Below are 21,199 nucleotides of genomic sequence, written 5' to 3'. Positions count from 1 at the left end.
CACAGGAGGCCCCTCCTGGCCCCTGGCTTTACCGACTTGGCACCAGCTTGTGGACAGCCCAGGTACCTCTCTGCCTCCTTACTCCTGAGGGCAGGGGTAGGTTGGTTTGCTTGGTTTTCGTCTGTCTTTCTATCCCCAGCCAGGTCTGACGGGCTTCATAACCTGTTTTGTTTTGTTTTTAACCCTTACTTGCTATCTTAGAATCAACACTATGTACTGGTTCCAAGGCTTAAGAGATAGGCAGTGGGGGTTAAGTGACTTGTCCAGGGTCACACAGCTAGGAAGTGTCTGATATTTGAACCCAAGACCTCCTTTCTCCAGACCTGGCTCTCCATCTACTGAGCCACCAAACTGCCCCTCTGCCATTAACTCTTAATGTGACTTTGTAAAAAAAAAAATTTTTTTTTAAACTACTAATAGCAGCTGACACCCTCAGAGTGTTTTACATATAATGGGTATCTCATCTGCTGTCACAACAACCCTTGGGGGCAGATGCTACTGTTAGTCCCATGGTCCAGATGGGGAAACTGAGAGAGAGTGGTTAAGTAATTTGCTCAGGGGCCAGAAGCTAGTAAATGTCTGAAACAGGATTTGAACTCGGGTCTTCCAGAAACCAAGTACAGTACTCTCCATCCACCCTTCCCTGGCCTCAGCCTCCTCTTCTGTAAAATGAGGGGCTGTGCTGGACAGCCAATGAGGTCCTTTCTATCGCTAACCCTAACCCTACGATCGTACAGCCAGCTCTTCCAGCCTGAAAGCTGATGATCTATGAGTTCTCGGTAGTGCCAGGAGCTGGAGAGATGCCAGGGATGGAAGACGGGCAGCTCAAGGGCTGCCTCAGGCATGTTCCCACATCCGTGCCCACACATGCCAACAGGCACACCAAACATTTCTCCATGTCCCTCTCTAGCCAGGCAGGGAAGCCTGGAGCCCCCCTTGGGCCCTATGGGGAGTCTCCTTGCCAGGGATCTTTAGAGGAACTGAGTCTGGGGCTGGAGGGGTTGAAGAGGAGAGGGCCTGGGCACATCCATGTGCCCCATGGGCTGACCTGGGGACAGAGGAGGCCTTCAGGAAGTGGTCTAGAAGAGGAGGCTGAACTAGAAGGTTCCAGAGAGAGAGGGCAAGGGTTGGGGCATGGGGTGGCACTCCTTTGGCCAGAGCCCATGCTCCCTCCTGCCACCCACCCCACCCTGTCCCCCTGTTCTTTCCTCCTCCCTGCCCAAGCAGCTTGGGAGCTTGAGGTATTTTTAGGCCTCAGCTGACAGGCTGTGAAATCACTCTCTTCGCACTTCCCCAGTCAGGAGAGGGCTGGGGGGAAGGGGAAGGGATAGGGGCCTATGGGGGGCACACAACTGCTTATTCTCCAGGTTTAGAGTACTGTGGGGTAGAAGGGATGCAATGCCAGAGGGAGAAGTCTTCAATGCCAAGTCTCCTTCTGGTGAGAAGCCCGGTGGAAAGAGGGAAACTGAGGCAGCATGCTTGCCACTCCTCCAGGGTGTCCACTGCTCTGTGCCCTCTCGATCAGGAAGAGAGGGCCCAGGGCTGTGCTGTCAGAGCACAGATATATGGAATGGACCACTTTCCATGCACACAACTTTGGGGTCTCGGAGAGGGCTGGGGTCATGCACCTTCCTATCCTGAAAGGTCTGGGATTCAGGCCTAGCAGCCTCCGACCCCCACCACTCAGCCACAATGTCTCAGGAGAAGATGCCCAGCGTGGGGGATAAGGTAATCTCATCCTTCGGCCCTTTGCCAGGAGGGTCAGCGCCTGAATCAAGATGGAAGGACTCATTCCGTCAGGTGGTATTGGCGAGCCAGCCTGAGGAATGCCCATGTTTCTAAGGACCCAGGGCTCAGAATCAAAGAAGATCCCTGGAGGGATTCTGCCATCTTTCCCAACCACGGAGGCACCCATCCAAGAAACACATGAAAGCAGGAGTTGGGAGGGAGAGGCCTTGGCGCAGGGGAGGTCAGAGCTAAGGGAAGGGGCCTCAGGACCCAGCATACTGGAACGAAGAAATGTTTGTCTCCCCTTTCAAGGTAGATCCTTGTTGTGGAAAGGAGCCAGGGAGGCCCTGTCTGGACTCTGCCATCTATTAGGCCTGTGACCTTGGGTAAGTCAATTCTCATGTTTGAGACTGTTTTCCTTCCATAAAGTATTCATTAAGTCCTTACTATGTGCAGAGAATTGTGCCAAGAGCCAGAGAGCCCAATGAAAAAGCAAGCCGGCCCCAGCTCTCAGGGAGCTCCCATTCTAACTGGAGAGGCAGTGCCAGGAGGGTCAGCTGCAAGCCCAGAGTCCTTGGGGTGCGGAAGCAACGCAGGAGCCAGACTGTGGGCTCTGGGAAAGCCCTGAGAACACACACTGTCAGAATGGGCAGGACCTCAGACTCCAGGATCCTGCCTGGAAGGACCCTTGGCAGTCACGCCAGTGGAGCCTCCTCTTTTTAGAGATGAGGAAACTGAGGCCTGGAGTTGGCAGGTGACTTTCTGCAGGTCCCAGAAATAGGGAGTGATTGACCTAACTGTAAATCCGATATTCCTTCCTTGGTGCCATGCCTGCCAGTGTAGGAAGGGACCCCCGAGACACAGAGAAAATGCAGTGACTTGCTCAAGGTCACCCAGCCAGTTAGGGCCAGAGATGAAACCTGAACTCAGGTCTCCTAACTGCCAATTCAAGGCTTTTCTCCCTCCCCCCCCCCATGACTCTAAGCTGCCTCCTTCCTCTGGGACAGAGCCTCCCTGGGCAGGTACCAGCCACCTCTTGTCTTGGTATCAGACCTGTGGACCCCAACATGAAATCTAGACACGTGAAATCCCACAAGCTCTCCTAGGGGAGATGGCGCAGAGCCTACCTGGTATGGGAGGCATGGATAATTCAGACATTTGCTGAGTGCTCAGTGTGCCAGGCTCTGTGCGAGGCTCCCCACAGCCACATGCTTCCCTGCTGGGGAGGAGGCATGCCAGGCGTACCCACAGCCCCCAATGCCAGTCCACATGGGCGTGTTCGGAGGCCAGGAGTGCAGGCATTTGGCCTTGGGTGACTCTGGGGAAAGGTGGGAAGACAGGCTCAGGCCCAGCTGTGAAAGTTGGTCCTTGTGCCAGAGGCTGTGGGCACAGAGGAGGGGGTGGCACGCCTAGTTGCCCTGGAGACAAGCCTGGCATTCATGGGTACTCAAGCTCAGCCTTAGCAGCCGTGTGGCAGGCACCCTTAGGGTTCTGCTCTGTTGCTCACAGGCCCAAGATAGTCTGTGGGGCACGGCAGTCTCATCCTGCTCCTGCCAGGATCATGGAAAGTGGGGCTCTCCTAAGAGGAGGCTCCCAGGCTGGCTCCGTGCCACTGGGGCACCTTCTCCTCTGCCAGATCAAGTCTGTAGCCCTGGAACTGCTGCCCCTGCTCGGATTGGCCATTCCATAGTCCACCGGTCCAGACCCGAGAGGATGCCCCAGGCCCAAAGCCCCCTTCCAGCACGAGGCTGGGGATGCCCTGGAGCCCCTCGGCCCCCCTAGAATGTGGCAAGGGGCCGGCTTGTCCCCCTTTTGGAGGTGGCTCCCTGTAGGGCAATGAGCCCGGTCTCAGTGGAGACCGGCTCAGTGACCTTGGGTAAGTCAACCTCATCTTTGCGCCTGCTTTGCTTCCATGATCAAGTGAGGAGGCTGCAACAGATAATCCATGTTTTCTGCTGTTTAGGAGCCAAAGTCAATAGACCAACTCCCTCCTTGGGCGTGGGTGAGCTCTGGCCTCAGTTTCTTCATCTGTAAAATGAGGAGGCCCTTTCCTGCTCTCAGACTTAGGAGGTGAGAAGGGCCTCTGCAGGTACAAAGGAAAAGGTCTAAAAACAGAATCCACAGTCCCTGAGCCCAGGAAGCTTCCCATCCACTAGGAAGGCCTGCAAGTGTGTCAATAATAACACCAAGGAAGCACTGGGAAAAATGCAAGTATAAAGTGTTGGGAGATTAGACGAGAGAGATCGTGGCTAGTTGGGGAAATCCAGGAAGCCTTTCTGAAGGAGGGAGGCTTCTGGTTTCGTACCAATCCCATTTTCTTTTTATCACTTTTCATCTTGAAAGCAATCCTGGGCCATGGCTCCAAGGCCAGAGAGGAGGGCTCAGAGGCCTCTGGTGGGCAGGATGAGGGCAGAGCTGGGCACCTCCGTGGATGAGGAGGGGAGGGGCTATTGGCCTGGGGACCTGGGGGGAACAGAAATTCCCTGCCAAGGGAGGGCTTCTCCCAGAAGGGGCTGCCAGGAGGGGCAGGTCCCCTGGCATTGGACGCTGGGTAATGCCAGGCCTGGAGGAGGGCCTCAGAGACGTCCTACTTGGGCGATCCTGGGAAAACCACTCAGCCCCAACTGCGGAGCCCTCGGCGCTGTGCTGGCGAGAGCAAGCCAGAAGGAAAGGGTTTAAAAGGGCCCAGAACCACTGGCTCAGGATCAGGAGACGCTCAGGGAGGGGGAGGCTGTGTCTGGGCCCGACCCTCCTCGGAGGCCATTCCCGCCTCACAAGTAACGATCAAGACAGCAACGGTCCAGGAGGGACGTCCTCAGAAGCACCACAGCTACCGCCGGGGGCTCAAGAAGGGCCCTGAAGCTTTGGGGAGTCACGAGGGCAGAGACGGCCATCCACCCCCCAGCCCCCCGCCCTGCTTCCACCGACCTGTGGTAATGAGACGGATCCAATTTGTACTCAGGGGCCCGCCGGGAGCAGCTGCCGCAGCAGGGTTTAAAGTAATTTAATTGGACACATTAGCCGCATGGCTCTCTTCTCTGCTGCCCCCCGTGAGCTGCCTCCCTTTGGTGCCACCCCAAGTCCTCCAGCCACATTCCCAGGAGACCGAGCGAGGGCCTTTGCCCACTGAGCACCCCCCCCCCCAGCCCGCGAGGCCCCCGGATGCTTCATGTGTCCTTCCCAGAAGCAAAAGCTTGTGACCCGGAACCCCCAGCCTCGTCTGTCCTAGAGCTCTGATCTCCATCCCAAGCTAGAAGGTGGAGAACGTTCTCCACATCAAGAGCTCTGGTCCATGATTGGTCCATGGAACACTCATTGTTCCAGAGGGCTTCCCTTCTCTCCCATCCCAACCTTCGCACCTGGGACTTGGAAGGGAGTGACATATAGTCTCCTCCAGGTCCTGACACTGTGGGTTGGACACCAGGAATTCTCTTTTCCTCCCAGATCTGTGGGTCAAAGGTCACGACAATCTTGCTCCAAAGGCCAAGCTAGGTGGCTCACTATTGGATAGAAAACCAGGATAGGAGGTCCTGGGTTCAAATTTGACCTCAGATGCTTCTTAGTAGTGTGACCCTGGGGAAGTCACTGAACCTCCACTGCTAGCCCTTGTGGCTCTTGTGCCCTATAACTGATACTATGGAAGCAGAAGGTAAGGATTTGTTTGTTGGTTGGTTTTTAATCTTCCTCTGCCCTTTTCAGCTGAACTCGAAATTCCTACCCTTGTTATTGTGCATTTTGTCTCTGTCTCTGTCTCTGTCTCACCGACACACACTCCAGCAGCAGCAGAGCTGATTTTTCTCTGTTAGGAACTTCTATAGAAGGGCTGATGGGTAAACTGACGACACAAAAGCTAAGAAGAACGACGACGAGGCGGTGACCGGGCCAGGGACAGTCAGTTCTAAGAGCTTGGATGGCTAGAGAAGAGCCAGAGAAGAGCAGGCAGGGACAGGGGGAGAAGGGACACAGCAACAGCCCAGAAGCCCAGGAAAGGGACGTCCTACTTGTTCTGCTTGGCCCCAAAGAGGACCCGGAACAACCGGAATACACTAGAGCCAGGAACGTCCAGCTCAGTGACTGTGAGATGCCCAAAGGGAAACGGGCTACCAGAGGGCAAAGCCTGGGGCCTCATCTGAAGAAGCCAACCAGCAGAGACTAACTGTCGACTTCTACCAGCAATATGATAAAAAGGCTTTTGTGGTGACAGTCAGGACGGACAAGTAGATCTCAGAGGCCTACCTGCCGACTCAGAGATTCTGTGATTCTGTCATTGAGACATTCTACATCCAAAGAGTTCTAAGGCCCCTCCAGCTCTGACATTCTATGTTCTAGGCCCTTCTAGCTCTGACATTCTCTGTTCTAGGCCCTTCTAGCTCTGACATTCTCTGTTCTAAGGTCCCTTCCAACTCTGACATTCTATATTCTAAGGCCCCTCCAGCTCTGACATTCTCTGTTCTAAAGGCCCTTCTAGCTCTGACATTCTATATTCTAAAGGCCCTTCTAGCTCTGACATTCTATATTCTAAGGCCCCTCCAGCTCTGATATTCTCTGTTCTAAGGTCCCTTCCAACTCTGACATTCTATATTCTAAGGCCCCTCCAGCTCTGATATTCTCTGTTCTAAGGCCCTTCTAGCTCTGACATTCTCTGTTCTAAGGTCCCTTCCAACTCTGACATTCTATATTCTAAGGCCCCTCCAGCTCTGACATTCTCTGTTCTAAGGCCCTTCTAGCCCTGACACTCTATGTTCTAAGGCCCTTCTAGCTCTGACATTCTCTGTTCTAAGGCCCTTCTAGCCCTGACACTCTATGTTCTAAGGCCCTTCTAGCCCTGACACTCTATGTTCTAAGGCCCTTCTAGCTCTGACATTCTCTGTTCTAAGGCCCTTCTAGCTCTGACACTCTAAGTTCTAAGGCCCCTCCAGCTCTGACACTCTATATTCTAAGGCCTTTCTTTCCAGCTCTGACATTCTCTGTTCTAAGGTCCCTTCCAGCTCTGACATTCTATGTTCTAAGGCCCTTGCAACTCTGACACTCTAGGTTCTAAGGCCCCTCCAGCTCTGACATCCTATGTTCTAAGGCCCTTCTAGCTCTGACACTCTATGTTCTAAGGCCCTTCTAGCTCTGACATTCTCTGTTCTAAGGCCCTTCTAGCTCTGACACTCTATGTTCTAAGGCCTTTCTTTCTAGCTCTGACACTCTATGTTCTAAGAATGCTCCAGCTCTGACATTTTCTGTTCTAAGGCCCTTCTAGCCCTGACACTCTATGTTCTAAGGTCCCTTCCAACTCTGACATTCTATATTCTAAGGCCCCTCCAGCTCTGACATTCTCTGTTCTAAGGCCCTTCTAGCCCTGACACTCTATGTTCTAAGGCCCTTCTAGCTCTGACATTCTCTGTTCTAAGGCCCTTCTAGCTCTGACACTCTAAGTTCTAAGGCTCTTCTAGCTCTGACACTCTATATTCTAAGGCCTTTCTTTCCAGCTCTGACATTCTCTGTTCTAAGGTCCCTTCCAGCTCTGACATTCTATGTTCTAAGGCCCTTGCAACTCTGACACTCTAGGTTCTAAGGCCCTTCTAGCTCTGACACTCTATGTTCTAAGGCCCTTCTATCTCTGACACTCTATGTTCTAAGGCCTTTCTTTCTAGCTCTGACACTCTATGTTCTAAGAATGCTCCAGCTCTGACATTCTATGTTCTAAGGCCCTTCCAGCTCTACTCTATGTTCTAAGTAGCCCTTCTAGCTCTGACACTCTCTGTTCTAAGGCTCTTCTAGCTCTGACACTCTATATTCTAAGGCCTTTCTTTCTAGCTCTGACATTCTGAGTTCTAAGAATGCTCCAGCTCTGACATTCTATGTTCTAAGGCCCCTCCAGCTCTGACACTCTATGTCCTAAGGCCCCTCCAGCTCTGACACACTCTGCTCTAAGGCCCTTCTAGCTCTGACACTCTATGTTCTAAGGCCCCTCCAGCTCTGACATCCTATGTTCTAAGGCCCTTCTAGCTCTGACACTCTATGTTCTAAGGCCTTTCTTTCTAGCTCTGACACTCTATGTTCTAAGGCCCCTCCAGCTCTGACACTCTATGTTCTAAGGCCCTTCTAGCTCTGACACTCTATGTTCTAAGGCCCCTCCAGCTCTGACACTCTAGGTTCTAAGGCCCCTCCAGCTCTGACTCTAGGTTCTAAGGCCCCTCCAGCTCTGACACTCTATGTTCTAAGGCCCTTCTAGCTCTGACACTCTATGTTCTAAGGCCCCTCCAGCTCTGACACTCTAGGTTCTAAGGCCCCTCCAGCTCTGACACTCTAGGTTCTAAGGCCCCTCCAGCTCTGACACTCTAGGTTCTAAGGCCCCTCCAGCTCTGACACCCTAGGTTCTAAGGCCCCTCCAGCTCTGACACTCTAGGTTCTAAGGCCCCTCCAGCTCTGACACTCTAGGTTCTAAGGCCCCTCCAGCTCTGACTCTAGGTTCTAAGGCCCCTCCAGCTCTGACACTCTAGGTTCTAAGGCCCCTCCAGCTCTGACACTCTAGGTTCTAAGGCCCCTCCAGCTCTGACACTCTAGGTTCTAAGGCCCCTCCAGCTCTGACACTCTAGGTCTAAGGCCCCTCCAGCTCTGACACTCTAGGTTCTAAGGCCCCTCCAGCTCTGACACTCTAGGTTCTAAGGCCCCTCCAGCTCTGACACTCTAGGTCTAAGGCCCCTCCAGCTCTGACACTCTAGGTTCTAAGGCCCCTCCAGCTCTGACACTCTAGGTTCTAAGGCCCCTCCAGCTCTGACATCCTATATTCTAAGGCCCCTCCAGCTCTGACACTCTATGTTCTAAGGCCCTTCTAGCTCTGACACTCTATGTTCTAAGGCCCCTCCAGCTCTGACACTCTAGGTTCTAAGGCCCCTCCAGCTCTGACACTCTAGGTTCTAAGGCCCCTCCAGCTCTGACACTCTAGGTTCTAAGGCCCCTCCAGCTCTGACACTCTATGTTCTAAGGCCCTTCTAGCTCTGACACTCTATGTTCTAAGGCCCCTCCAGCTCTGACACTCTAGGTTCTAAGGCCCCTCCAGCTCTGACTCTAGGTTCTAAGGCCCCTCCAGCTCTGACACTCTAGGTTCTAAGGCCCCTCCAGCTCTGACACTCTAGGTTCTAAGGCCCCTCCAGCTCTGACACTCTAGGTTCTAAGGCCCCTCCAGCTCTGACACTCTAGGTTCTAAGGCCCCTCCAGCTCTGACACCCTAGGTTCTAAGGCCCCTCCAGCTCTGACACTCTAGGTTCTAAGGCCCCTCCAGCTCTGACACTCTAGGTTCTAAGGCCCCTCCAGCTCTGACTCTAGGTTCTAAGGCCCCTCCAGCTCTGACACTCTAGGTTCTAAGGCCCCTCCAGCTCTGACACTCTAGGTTCTAAGGCCCCTCCAGCTCTGACTCTAGGTTCTAAGGCCCCTCCAGCTCTGACACTCTAGGTTCTAAGGCCCCTCCAGCTCTGACACTCTAGGTTCTAAGGCCCCTCCAGCTCTGACACTCTAGGTTCTAAGGCCCCTCCAGCTCTGACACTCTAGGTTCTAAGGCCCCTCCAGCTCTGACACTCTAGGTTCTAAGGCCCCTCCAGCTCTGACTCTAGGTTCTAAGGCCCCTCCAGCTCTGACACTCTAGGTTCTAAGGCCCCTCCAGCTCTGACACTCTAGGTTCTAAGGCCCCTCCAGCTCTGACTCTAGGTTCTAAGGCCCCTCCAGCTCTGACTCTAGGTTCTAAGGCCCCTCCAGCTCTGACACTCTAGGTTCTAAGGCCCCTCCAGCTCTGACACTCTAGGTTCTAAGGCCCCTCCAGCTCTGACTCTAGGTTCTAAGGCCCCTCCAGCTCTGACACTCTAGGTTCTAAGGCCCCTCCAGCTCTGACACTCTAGGTTCTAAGGCCCCTCCAGCTCTGACTCTAGGTTCTAAGGTCTCTCCTACTTCTACCATTCTTGTTCAGAGGCCCCTCTCAGCCTGGACCTTCTCTAATCTTGTGTTAGTTCCTCCTTTGCACCCCCAATTTGATGGCCCTGTCGGGGTGAGTCCTGGGCTTTTATGGCCTGCTGAGGGCAGTGTCACTGTGAAACTTACACCCACGGCCAGTGGACAGTGAGCAGAGGCATGGGGGCCCCCGGGGGCCAGGGGAGGAGGGAGGAGGGATAGAAGGGATGACCCGCTCCTAAAAGCCATGCTGGCAGCCCCTGTGTGAAGACTGAGGACCGGCGAGAGGCTCAGGGCATCCCCGCCAGGCCCGGAGGCTCGGCCTTCTAAATCACGGATCTGCCTCTGGACCCCTTCTCAGAATAATGCTTTTAATTCAAGAAGCAGAATGCCCAGAATCCCAAAGAAAGTCTCCAGTTTTGGAATAAAGAGGGGCTGTTTTCCTCTGCGGTCACAGAGCCCTGAAGGCTGTCCACGGACTCCGGCTGGAGACAGGGAGACACGGAAGTCCTGCATCTGTGAAGGGAATCAAGTGGCAAGACAGGAACTCAAAGCCAGGCTTCCCATGATGCCGTGCCGCCTCTGGCCAGGCTCAGGCCCCACTCTGGGGTCCCAGAGTGCCCCCCAGCCTCCCCCCACTGGAACCGTCCAGCTAAGGAGGACGCTGCCCAGCGGAGAGCAAGGCCGCAGGGCAAAGGAAGGCAGCAGGGTGGGGGGCCCCCAGGGAGGCCGGCTCCCAGCTCCCCTGGCACACCTAGAAGCACCTCACTCCAAATAAACTCATTAAGTGCTGTTTACAGCTTGCACGGGTACTCAGATTAGCGCAGTTATGACAGCGGCCCAGCTGCTGCACGAGCAGCCCGAGCCTCCCCCTCCCACCTGCCCCTCCCCCCTCCCTCGCCGCTCCCAGAGCTCCCCCTCACGCAGGCAGCCTCCGCGGAGTGGTCCAGACCGTCCTCACCTCCTGGCCCAGCCTCCAGGGCCATCAGCGTCACCGGTCCCTGGACCTGCCTCACCGCCCCCATTTTACAGATGTGGAAACTGAGGCTCAGGGCGCCGTCTGCGATGCCGCCCTCCCCCAAAGGCTCAGCCCCCGCCCCCAGGGGATGCAGCCCGGCCACAAGCTTGGCTCTCCTCTCGAGTCGCTGCCGTGGGGCCGCGACCCTTCGCAAAGGCGCCACACCTCCCGCCAGCTGCATTCCATCCCCCGGCGGACTGGAGACGGACGCTCGTGCCCCTTGGCCAGCGGTTGCCCCCCCAGACTCGCTGGCAGGCCACAGCCCTGCCCCCATGAATCTGGCACCACCCGCCCCGGCCTTGGCACAGGCTGCCCTTGGCAGTGTTGGCTCGGGCACCCGTCCAGGGCAGAGACCTACCGAATAGAGGCCTGACCTCCCCCAGCACTGTCTGCCACCCTCGCTGCCCTCTCACCCCGCCCTGGCATCCCAGGCATCTCCCAAGAAGGGGGACCCCCCTGCTTGGCCGGCGTGGGCGGGGTCTCCTGCCTGCTGGGGAGGGTCCATGTCAGCTCCAGGAGCCCAGAGAGAGGGGGGCAGTCAGGGGACAAGAAGGGGGACACGGGGGCTCCCTCAGGACTCTCCCGTGATGGCTCTCAGCAACAGTCTCTCCCCCCACCTCCAGCCTCAGCCCCTTGGCAACCTCGAGGCATCCCAGGGTGTGTGCGTGCTCAGGGATGTGGAAGGGGGCGCCGCTCGGACCCGATGACCCACTGCTGGCTTCCAGGTGCCCCCCCCATGCCCAGGCCCCCCCGCTGCCTTGCTGTCCCTGATCCCTTGCCCCCCCCCCGTGCCCAGGCCTCCCCGCTGCCTTGCTGTCCCTGATCCCCTGCCCCCCCCATGCCCAGGCCCCCCCGCTGCCTTGCTGTCCCTGATCCCCTGCCCCCCCCATGCCCAGGCCCCCCCGCTGCCTTGCTGTCCCTGATCCCTTGCCCCCCCCCCGTGCCCAGGCCTCCCCGCTGCCTTGCTGTCCCCTGATCCCCTGCCCCCCCCATGCCCAGGCCCCCCCGCTGCCTTGCTGTCCCCTGATCCCCCCCCCATGCCCAGGGCCCCCCCACTGCCTTGCTGTCCCTGATCCCTTGCCCCCCCCCGTGCCCAGGCCTCCCCGCTGCCTTGCTGTCCCTGATCCCCTGCCCCCCCCATGCCCAGGCCCCCCCGCTGCCTTGCTGTCCCCTGATCCCCCCCCCATGCCCAGGGCCCCCCCACTGCCTTGCTGTCCCCGATCCCCTGCCCCCCCCACCCCCTGTGCCAGGCCCTCTCCTTCTCCTCCCAGTGTCCTTGAACACCAGACGAGGCCGCCAGGCTGCCTCCACCGGCCTCACGCACAGGGAGCTCAAGTGGGGCTGTTTCCACAGTGACGGCTCTGGAACGAGTTCCAGGGCGGGGGGCCTGGTGGAACCCCCAGCTGCAGCCCCCAAACCACCTGCTCTCTTCCCTCCCAATCTGGAGGCCGCCATGGCTACTCTGCCTGCCTGGCCTCAGGAGACCTGCTCGGCCCTAAGGGAGGGCCAGAATGGCTCACCCCAAGATGTGCCGGGGGTGTACTTGGCCGCGATCCTCGACAGAGGTCTGGGGAGCACAAGAGAGTCTTGGCGTCGTGCCCCAGTTAGATGCGACCACTCGGGATCTCTTGGGAGGCCAACCCTACTCTGCCCTCCACCTATTGCCTCCCCGGCCAGGCCCCACTCCTGAGACCGCTGCACCCAGGTCCCCCTCCCACACCCGGCCTCTTCTTTCAGTGTCCCTGAGCCAATCCTGGGTCCAGCTGCCCACTGGAGGAGGAGTGAAGAGGCAGGGGCTTAGCTCTGCGCCTGATTCCTCCCCTGCGAAGTGAGGGCCTGAACAAGGTGGCTGGAGGCCCTTGGGTGCTCCGACTGACTCCCATCTATTTTCTGATCCCTGCCAGCTGTGACACACTCTGCTTTAAGCCCCTGCCATTCTATGTGCCAAGGATGCTCCCAGCTTTCAGGGTTTCATGTTCCAAGGGCCCTTCCAGCTCTCGCAATATGTTCTGTTTTAAGATCTTCCCACATCCAACACTCTTATGTCCTAAGGGCTTCTCCAGCTCTGACATTCCAGGTCCTAAAGTCCTGTTCAGCTCTGACAATCTGTGCTGTAAGAATCCTCCCAGCTCTGACATTCTGGGTTCTGAGGTCCCGTTCGGTTCTGACATTCCATGTTCTAACGTCCTGTTTGACACTGATGTTCTGTGTCCTAAGAGCTTGTCCAGATAGGACATTCTAGATTCTAAGATCCCATCTCTCTCTGATGTTCTGTGTACTAAGAGCTTGTCCAGATAGGACATTCTAGATTCTAAGATCCCATCTCTCTCTGATGTTCTGTGTACTAAGAGCTTGTCCAGATAGGACATTCTAGATTCTAAGATCCCATCTCTCTCTGATGCTCTGTGTCCTAAGAGCTTGTCCAGATAGGACATTCTAGATTCTAAGATCCTGTCTAGCTCTGACATACGAGGTTCTAAGATCCCATCTCTCTCTGATGTTCTGTGTCCTAAGAGTTTGTCCAGATAGGACATTCTAGATTCTAAGATCCTGTCTAGCTCTGACATACGAGGTTCTAAGATCCCATCTCTCTCTGATGTTCTGTGTCCTAAGAGCTTGTCCAGATAGGACATTCTAGATTCTAAGATCCTGTCTAGCTCTGACATATGAGGTTCTAAGATCCCATCTCTCTCTGATGTTCTGTGTCCTAAGAGCTTGTCCAGATAGGACATTCTAGATTCTAAGATCCTGTCTAGCTCTGACATACGAGGTTCTAAGATCCCATCTCTCTCTGATGTTCTGTGTCCTAAGAGCTTGTCCAGATAGGACATTCTAGATTCTAAGATCCTGTCTAGCTCTGACATACGAGGTTCTAAGATCCCATCTCTCTCTGATGTTCTGTGTCCTAAGAGCTTGTCCAGATAGGACATTCTAGATTCTAAGATCCTGTCTAGCTCTGACATATGAGGTTCTAAGATCCCATCTCTCTCTGATGTTCTGTGTCCTAAGAGCTTGTCCAGATAGGACATTCTAGATTCTAAGATCCTGTCTAGCTCTGACATACGAGGTTCTAAGATCCCATCTCTCTCTGATGTTCTGTGTCCTAAGAGCTTGTCCAGATAGGACATTCTAGATTCTAAGATCCTGTCTAGCTCTGACATACGAGGTTCTAAGATCCCATCTCTCTCTGATGTTCTGTGTCCTAAGAGCTTGTCCAGATAGGACATTCTAGATTCTAAGATCCTGTCTAGCTCTGACATACGAGGTTCTAAGATCCCATCTCTCTCTGATGTTCTGTGTTCTAAGGTCTTACCTAGCTCTGACATTCTAGACTCTAAGGACCCAGCCAGTTCTGACATTCCATTTTATAAGGTTCTATCTAGCTCTGACAGCCTGTATTCTAAGGTCTTATCCAGAGCTGTCATTTTAGGTTCAAAGGACCCATCCAGTTCTGTCTAGCTGACAATCCAAAGTCTAAAGTCCTATCTAGCTGACATTCTGTGTTCTAAAGTCTGACATTCTAGGTTCTAAGGTCTTGTCCAGACATGACATTCTAGATTCTAAGATCCTATCTAGCTCTGACATTACAAGTTCTAAAACTTCTAGCTCTCCCAATATATTCTTTGTTTGAAGTTTCTTCCCAGCTCTTACATTCTATGTTCTAAGATGTCTATCCCTGACATTCTGGGTTTTAAGGTCCTGTTCAGTTCTGACAGTCTGTATTATAAGATCTCTCCCAGCTCTGACATTCTAGATACTAAGGTTCCTTTTAGTTTTTATAATATGTTCTATTTTTAAGATCCCTACCATCTTGATACTCTGTGTTTTAAGATTCTGTCTAGCTCTGACAGTTTATGTTCTAAGGTCCTTCTCAGTTCTAACATTCTAGGCTCTAAGATACCTTATAGCTCATACACTATATTCTGTTTTTAAGATCTTTCCCAGCTCTATCATTCTGTGTTCTAAGGTTCTGTACAGTTCTGAAATTTTGGGTTCTAAGATTCCTCCCACCTCTCATAATATGTTCTGTTTTAAGAGCTCTTCTCATTCTAATATTCTATGTTTTAGGGTCCTCCCAGTTCTGACATTCTAGGTTCTAAAGTCCTGTCCAGCTCTGACCTTTTGGGTTCTAAGTTGCTATCCAGCTCTGACATTCTATGTTTTAGGTCCATCCCAGTTCTGAAATTCTAGGTTCTAAAGTCCTGTCCAGATCTGACCTTTTGGGTTCTAAGTTGCTATCCAGCTCTGACATTCTATGTTTCAGGTCCATTCCAGTTCTGATATTCTAGGTCCTATGGTTCTGTCCAGCTCTGACATTTTGGGTTCTAAGGTCTCTCTCAGTTCTGACACCCTCTGAGTCAATGCATTAAGATCCCAGGTAGCCCAAGAGTTCCTGTCCCTGGGCTCCAGAACCAGGAGGGCAGGCAAAGGTCTCCAAAGTCCCCTGGCTGGCGGGCTGGTTTCCTCTCCCTGTCCCCAGCTCATTCACTCACCACAAGGTCACCTCTCCCTCTCTCCTGGCTGCCTCAGCGCTGCCCGAGCCTGCCCACTGCAACACTGGCCCCTACAGGCCAGCTGAGGCCCTGCCCAGCCTCAGGGAGGGAGGGCTAGAGGGAGTCTGAGCTGGGAGGAAGGAGGGCAGAGGAGAGAAAGCTTAGGAGAGGAGAGAAGAGGGGGAATGTCAGTGGAAGAATGCAGAGGACAAATGGAGATCTGTAGGAAAGGAGGACATGGGGGCAAATTCAGGGCTCCAGGCCAGGGAAGAGGAAACATTAGAAATGGGGAGGGCTTGGAGTATCACTTAGGATGCCAAGGTACAGCTGGTGAGGCATCCACTTATCCACTGCCTTTTCCCAGAGATCCTTGCGCACACCCTCATCATAGGTCCCACGGCTGGGCTAGGTCCCCTCATGTGGCTGCTGGTGGGTCAGGCTGTTTTCTCTCCAGTTCTCTCATATTTGAACCGGGTCTGTGGTTCCCTCTGATACCTCCAGTTTGAGACCACTGTGGGACTTGTGGGAGGAGAACAAGGGGGATCACCATGGGACAAGGGCTCAGGCGGATCCCCGTATACCCTGGCCACAGGGTGAGTGGCTCCTGCCTGGCTGTGGTCCTGATGATTCCAAAGGCAAGCCCAAACTATACTGGGGGGTTGAGATGGGGAGGGGGGAGAAGTTACTGGTACTCAGGTGGGCAGAGGGAGCCCAGCCACAGACCCAGGGGGAGGACAGGGTCACACGCAGGTATCATTTGTGCTGGGTGCCCCCAGGGGCAGGGTACACAGATAAGAAGGGAGCCTGGGGGTCTGAGAGTCATGATTAGAGGGGCCCTTTGGATGGGGGGGAATAAGGAGGGAAACTGAAGGAAGGGCAGCTCATAGCCATTCTGCAAAAGGACAATGACAGCAAGATCTGTGCCAAGGGAGAAAGAACGTCAACTCCACAGCCAGGGCCAGTCTGGAAGAAGAGTGAGAGCCAGAGAGCAATCCATGGAGCCCAGAACCTCTCAGGTCCAGCAAGAAGGGCCTCCTTCCTCCTCCAATGTACCAGTCAAGGATCTAACCCTTCCCAAGGCTGCCCGATTCCCTGGGAGGGGGTGCAGTGGGGGAGTAACCATCCTCCCACCAATCACCCCAAACTGAGGAGGGCAGAGTGACTTGGTTCTGAGTGATTCCCACAGCTGCCCAGAGAGTCTACAAGATAGGCTTATGCCTTGATGCCAGGATAGGGACGGCCAAAGTAGCACCAGGGAGAAAGAGGGGGTGGTGGCAGCATTGTTATCGAGCTTCAGGTGGGCACAGATGCCCTCACTGCTGCCCAGAACAACCTCTGGGGTCAGTGGTAGAGACCAGGAGAGGAGAAGATGCCCGGGCACAAATGACATCATCATGCCAAGGTATAGGAGGGGCACAGGAAAGGGGGGGAGCTCAGTTCCCTCCTAGTGGATTTATTTTCTCCCTCTGGGACACCCAGGTGGTCTCAGACCACAGGAACTGACATCTTGGCAATGGAGGACTTTCTGTCCAAGTAGGGATCCTGACCCCTCTGCCAGGACTAAAGCAGGCTGGGATTGAGGGAAGGGTGGGCTTCCTTTGGTAGTTCTCCTCCAGGCCTGCCCTGGAATATGGGCATAAGGCTACAAGAATAGGATGAGGCTTCTCCTGCTGGGAGCAGGGCAGACACCAGAAGGCAGGGATGACAGACAGAGCTAGGCACTGTCCCCCTTCTGCCACTAAATCCCACTTGAACTGTCGTCCTTAGAGAAGCTTTGAGATCCTCCAGCCTCTACTTAAAAGAGGGACCTTTTGGGACTCCTACAGGCCTGGGGGATGCTCCCCTCCTCATCCTCTGGAGTGTTCACTCCTACTAGGACTGGAAGGAAATGACTTGCCTAGAGCTGGGGGCTTCTAGTGCTGTGGGAAGGGGAAAGGGCAAGGGAAGTGGCTGGTCCCTCATGGGGTCCTGCCATTGGACGGGAGGTGGGTTCAGCCCTTGGGGAGGGGGTAGAGGCACCAAGGAGGGTAGCCACAGGTGGGAAGCAGGATGGCAGAGGGAAACAGGAACCAGCCCTGCCAAGAAAGAGATGAGATTTCTCTGCTGCTGGGATGCCAGCTAGGTAGGACATAAGAAGGTTCCTCTGGGGCAATGAACAGGCAGTTAGAACATCTCTCCCCAGTACATACACACAGAGAAACAAGAGTGTAGTGAGCCTCTCAGTCCGGGACTGGCAAAAGGCCAGCAGGCTATTTTCTTGATAAGAATCAAGGGATAATCTACCTAAAGCGCTTTGTAATAGAAACTGCCAGTTACTGTTATTAGTGCTGGCACCATCTCGGCTCACCTCGTGCCCTCCCCAGCCCCCACGGCCACCTTCTTCCTCTTTCGTGTTGCTTCTCTGCGCACTGGCCCCAGCAGCTCCCCCACATCACACACACACACTTTCCCCTCAGCTACAGCCCCCCCCAATTCGCAGCAGGGTGCCCCCAGGTTGGCTGCTGACACCAGTTCCCTCTGCCCTGTCACGGACACCCCTCTGGACCCTTCCAATCCCCTAGCCCCAGCCCCGGCAGCGAGTGGCTGCCTGTGCCAGCTGCAGGCAGTTTTTACCCCAGGGAGCTGGGTACCCCTGAGGGGCAGCTGGCCTCCCGGGGAGCCCCTGGTCCAGAGTGGGCAGCTGCTCCTCGCTCTGCCACACACGCTGTCCTTGGACCAGTGGCAGGGAGGTCCTTGCGGGAGCCCGGGTGCCTGGCGCGGAGCCGGGGGGAGGGGGGAGCGGGGGATCAGGGCCACTCCGAGCAGGTGCCCACCCAAGGCTGGGTCAGTCTCGCTCCCAAAGTGGAGTCCTCGGGGAGCCCCGCAGTCGCCCGAGGAGCTGGAGCCCGCCAGGGCTGGCTCGGGACAGGCGGGCACAGAGCTGAGGGCTGCGTTGGGCACCCGAGGGGCCGCCGCCTGCCCGTCCCCGCTTACCTGGGCCGCCGCCGCCGCCGGCTGTGTCCGGGTCCCGGTACATGGTCCGACCGTGGGCGCTGTCGCCTCTCCGCCCCGGGGCTCAGTACCACCCCCGGCCCGGGCTCGCTGCCTCGCCCGCCAAGCCCTGCCGGCTCATGGGGCGCCGCCGCCGCCGCTGCCTCTGTCCTCACTGTGCCCGCTGCTGCTTCTGCTGTGCCCGCTGTCCCCGCCGCCGCCGCCGCTGCTGCTGCTGCGGGGCATGGGCTGGGGGCGAGCCCGGGCCCGGCGGGGCGGGGGCCGCCCGCTGAGTGCTGAGCACTGGGCTGACCACGGAGCGGGCGGGACCGGCCGTGGGCGGGGGCCCCAGGAGCTGAGCGCTGAGCGAGCGCCGAGCGAGCGCGGAGCACGCTGCCGCCGCCGCCGCCGCCGCCGCTGCCTCCCAGGGCCGGTGCGTGCGTGGGGCTGGGGGAGTGAGCGCGCGGGCGTGTGTATGTGTGTGTGTATATGTGTGTGTATGTGTATGTGTGTGCGCGCGCTCGCGGGGGGTGCGGACGGCAAGCTGGCAGGGAGGGGGAGCTGGCAGTGCGCGCGCGCGCGCCTCGGTCCCACCACCACGGCCACCACCGCTACCACTGGCCCCGCTGCCCCCGCCGCCGCTCCCAGCCCGCGCTCCCCGCTGCCCACTGCCGGCCGCCTGGAGCACTGCAGCCCGCGCCTGCCGCCCGGGTACCAGGGGCACCCGTGGGCAACGCCCGCAGCCCGCCCCCCGCCCCCCGCCCGCCCCATCCTATTCCCCCGCCCCCCGGGGGGAGGGTCCTGGTGCAGCACCCCCCCCCCTCCCCCAGGCCCCGCCCCCCGATGACCTAGGCTCCCTCCACCCCAACCCCGCCCGCTCTCTGGGCAAGGGAAACTGCCGTGAGCCGTGTGGCCGGCCACCTCGCTCCAGGGTGCCCCTTGATTCCTTGGGTGGGACAGTCATGAATCCAGGCCAGGTTTTCCACATGGTAGCGGCGCGGAGCGCGTCAACCCTGGGCTTGCCACCACCACGGTCCCCAGGAGCAAGCCCGGAACTAGGAGAAACCAGGAGTGGATTCGAGGCGGGATGGAGCCAGAAGTCTGGCCTGGGCTGGGGGGACCATTCCCCAATCCTTGAAGTCAATTCATCCCTAGCATCCTACCCCACCCCCAGGTTACGACCTGGCAGAGTGCGGTTTGTTGCCAACGGCCCTGGCTCTGGTGTTAGGCCTGGCTTCAAATGGTGCCTCTACCTGTGTGACCTTGGCAAGTCATTTTAGCCTCTCTGGGACTCAGTTTCCTCATCTGTGAAATGAAGGAGTTCAACTGAAGGCCTCTGAGGTTCCTCCCAGAGTTAAATCAATGAGCTTATGAATGGGCAGGGTGTGGAGGCAAAGCCCCCTTCCCTACCTGAAGGGGTCAGGATTCCATGGAAGGAATCTAGGTTAAGAGGCAGAGAATTCCCATTCGAATCCAGGCCCTTCAGCCATTCACTAGTCACAAGACATTGGGCACACCATTCCCTCACCTGTAAAATGAAGGGATTAGACTGCTAGACCCAGTCACTAGGTGGGTGCTAGAGAGAGAGAGAGAGAGAGAGAGAGAGAGAGAGAGAGAGAGAGAGAGAGAGAGAGAGAGAGAGAGGGAGGGAGAGAGGGAGGGAGACACAGAGAGACAGACACAGAGACAGAGAGACACACACAGAGAGAGACAGAGAGACGGAGACAGAGAGACAGACAGAGACAGAAACACACAGAGAGACACAGAGAGAGAGAGAGACAGAGAGACAGAGAGACAGAGAGACAGAGAGACAGAGAGACAGAGAGACAGAGAGACAGAGACAGACACACACATACACAGAGACAGAGAGACAGAGATGCTTTTTCACCTTCATCCAATCCTGCTCTTATGAATGCAAAAGCCCTCTCCTCCCCATCCCCATGAAGAACCCTAACCACAGCCCTAGGAATCCCATGGGAGTACCCACTCTCTCCTACCCTGATCCTGTAAGCACAGCCCTATTCCTTCCCACTTGCTCTCCCTCTGGCTTCCCCCACATCTCTAACAACATACAAGTCTGGATAATCTGGGGCTGGGGGTGGAGAACAGTTCTTGGGAAGGACGGGGCTCACAGGTCCTAGGAAGTCCTCAGAAACACCCACCAGCCACCTCCACACACTGGTTTTTGCCATTTTTTTGAATCCCCAGCACCTGGCACATAGTAGGTGCTTAACAAATAGTTATTGTCTACTTCTACATTTGACTTACTTTCAGCTAAGCAGTGGCAGGAGACCCCTTAAAAACAGCCTTCGAATTTCCACCCCCCACCCCCTTCACATACGAATACAATCGCTCTTCCCCTTGTCTATATACATAACACCCCCAGAGGGTGGAAATGAGAGCAGAATCACAGACACACAACTCCCAAACCTCCCAGCCCTTCTACAGGAACAACGACTATGGCATCCAGAGTGAAAGATTTCCCCTCCCACTCCTGGATATACACCTTCCTTTATACTGCCCACCCACCCAGAGCCACACCTCCACACAAACAGTCTCACACCGGCACACACCTCCATGATTCCAACTCTATTGCCCCCCTATACACACACACACACACACACACACACATCCACCCACAGCTTTCCTAGTTGAAAAGCAGATAAGGAAGTCAAGGAAATTCCCCAAGCAAATCTTTGGGAAGCCTGCATCCACAGAGGACATATTTCCTTGGATGGAATGTTCTAATTAAGTAATAATGAGAAGAAAGAGAGACTGGAGATCCATCCCACTGGGGACCCCAGTCCCCAAACATCTAGCCTCCTCTGTCCACTTGAGAAATTCTAAGCTCATCATTCCAGAGCTGGAAGCAAGTTTAGGGGTTTACCAAATCTAATTCCTTCATTTTATAGAGAAGTTTTGTGACCCTCCCAGCCTCCTCCCACAGGGCTAACCTGTGTGTCGAGCTACCTCCCTGTAGTCCAGCTAATCCTCTCTAAGAACTTTCCCAACCCCCAGGGCTAGGTCCACCTCCCAAGGTAAATTAAGCTTGCACTGA

At 55.7% G+C, this 21,199-nt stretch overlaps 1 protein-coding gene across 1 annotated transcript in view; it reads right to left on the bottom strand.

Moving 5' to 3' along the window:
* The window catches only part of LOC130454968 (synaptotagmin-7-like), a 38,294-nt gene extending 19,440 nt beyond the window's left edge, over positions 1-18,854 (bottom strand). Inside the window, exon 1 of the mRNA XM_056801617.1 lies at positions 18,145-18,854. Coding sequence (XP_056657595.1) covers positions 18,145-18,187 — 43 coding nt within the window. The 5' untranslated portion in view covers positions 18,188-18,854. The remainder of the gene's footprint in view (positions 1-18,144) is intronic.
* Positions 18,855-21,199: the final 2,345 nt, after the last annotated feature.

This window comes from Monodelphis domestica, chromosome 6 (assembly GCF_027887165.1).
Source record: "Monodelphis domestica isolate mMonDom1 chromosome 6, mMonDom1.pri, whole genome shotgun sequence".
In the NCBI taxonomy this organism is placed as follows: Eukaryota; Metazoa; Chordata; class Mammalia; order Didelphimorphia; family Didelphidae; genus Monodelphis; species Monodelphis domestica.
This window is presented reverse-complemented; position numbering and strand designations above follow the sequence as displayed.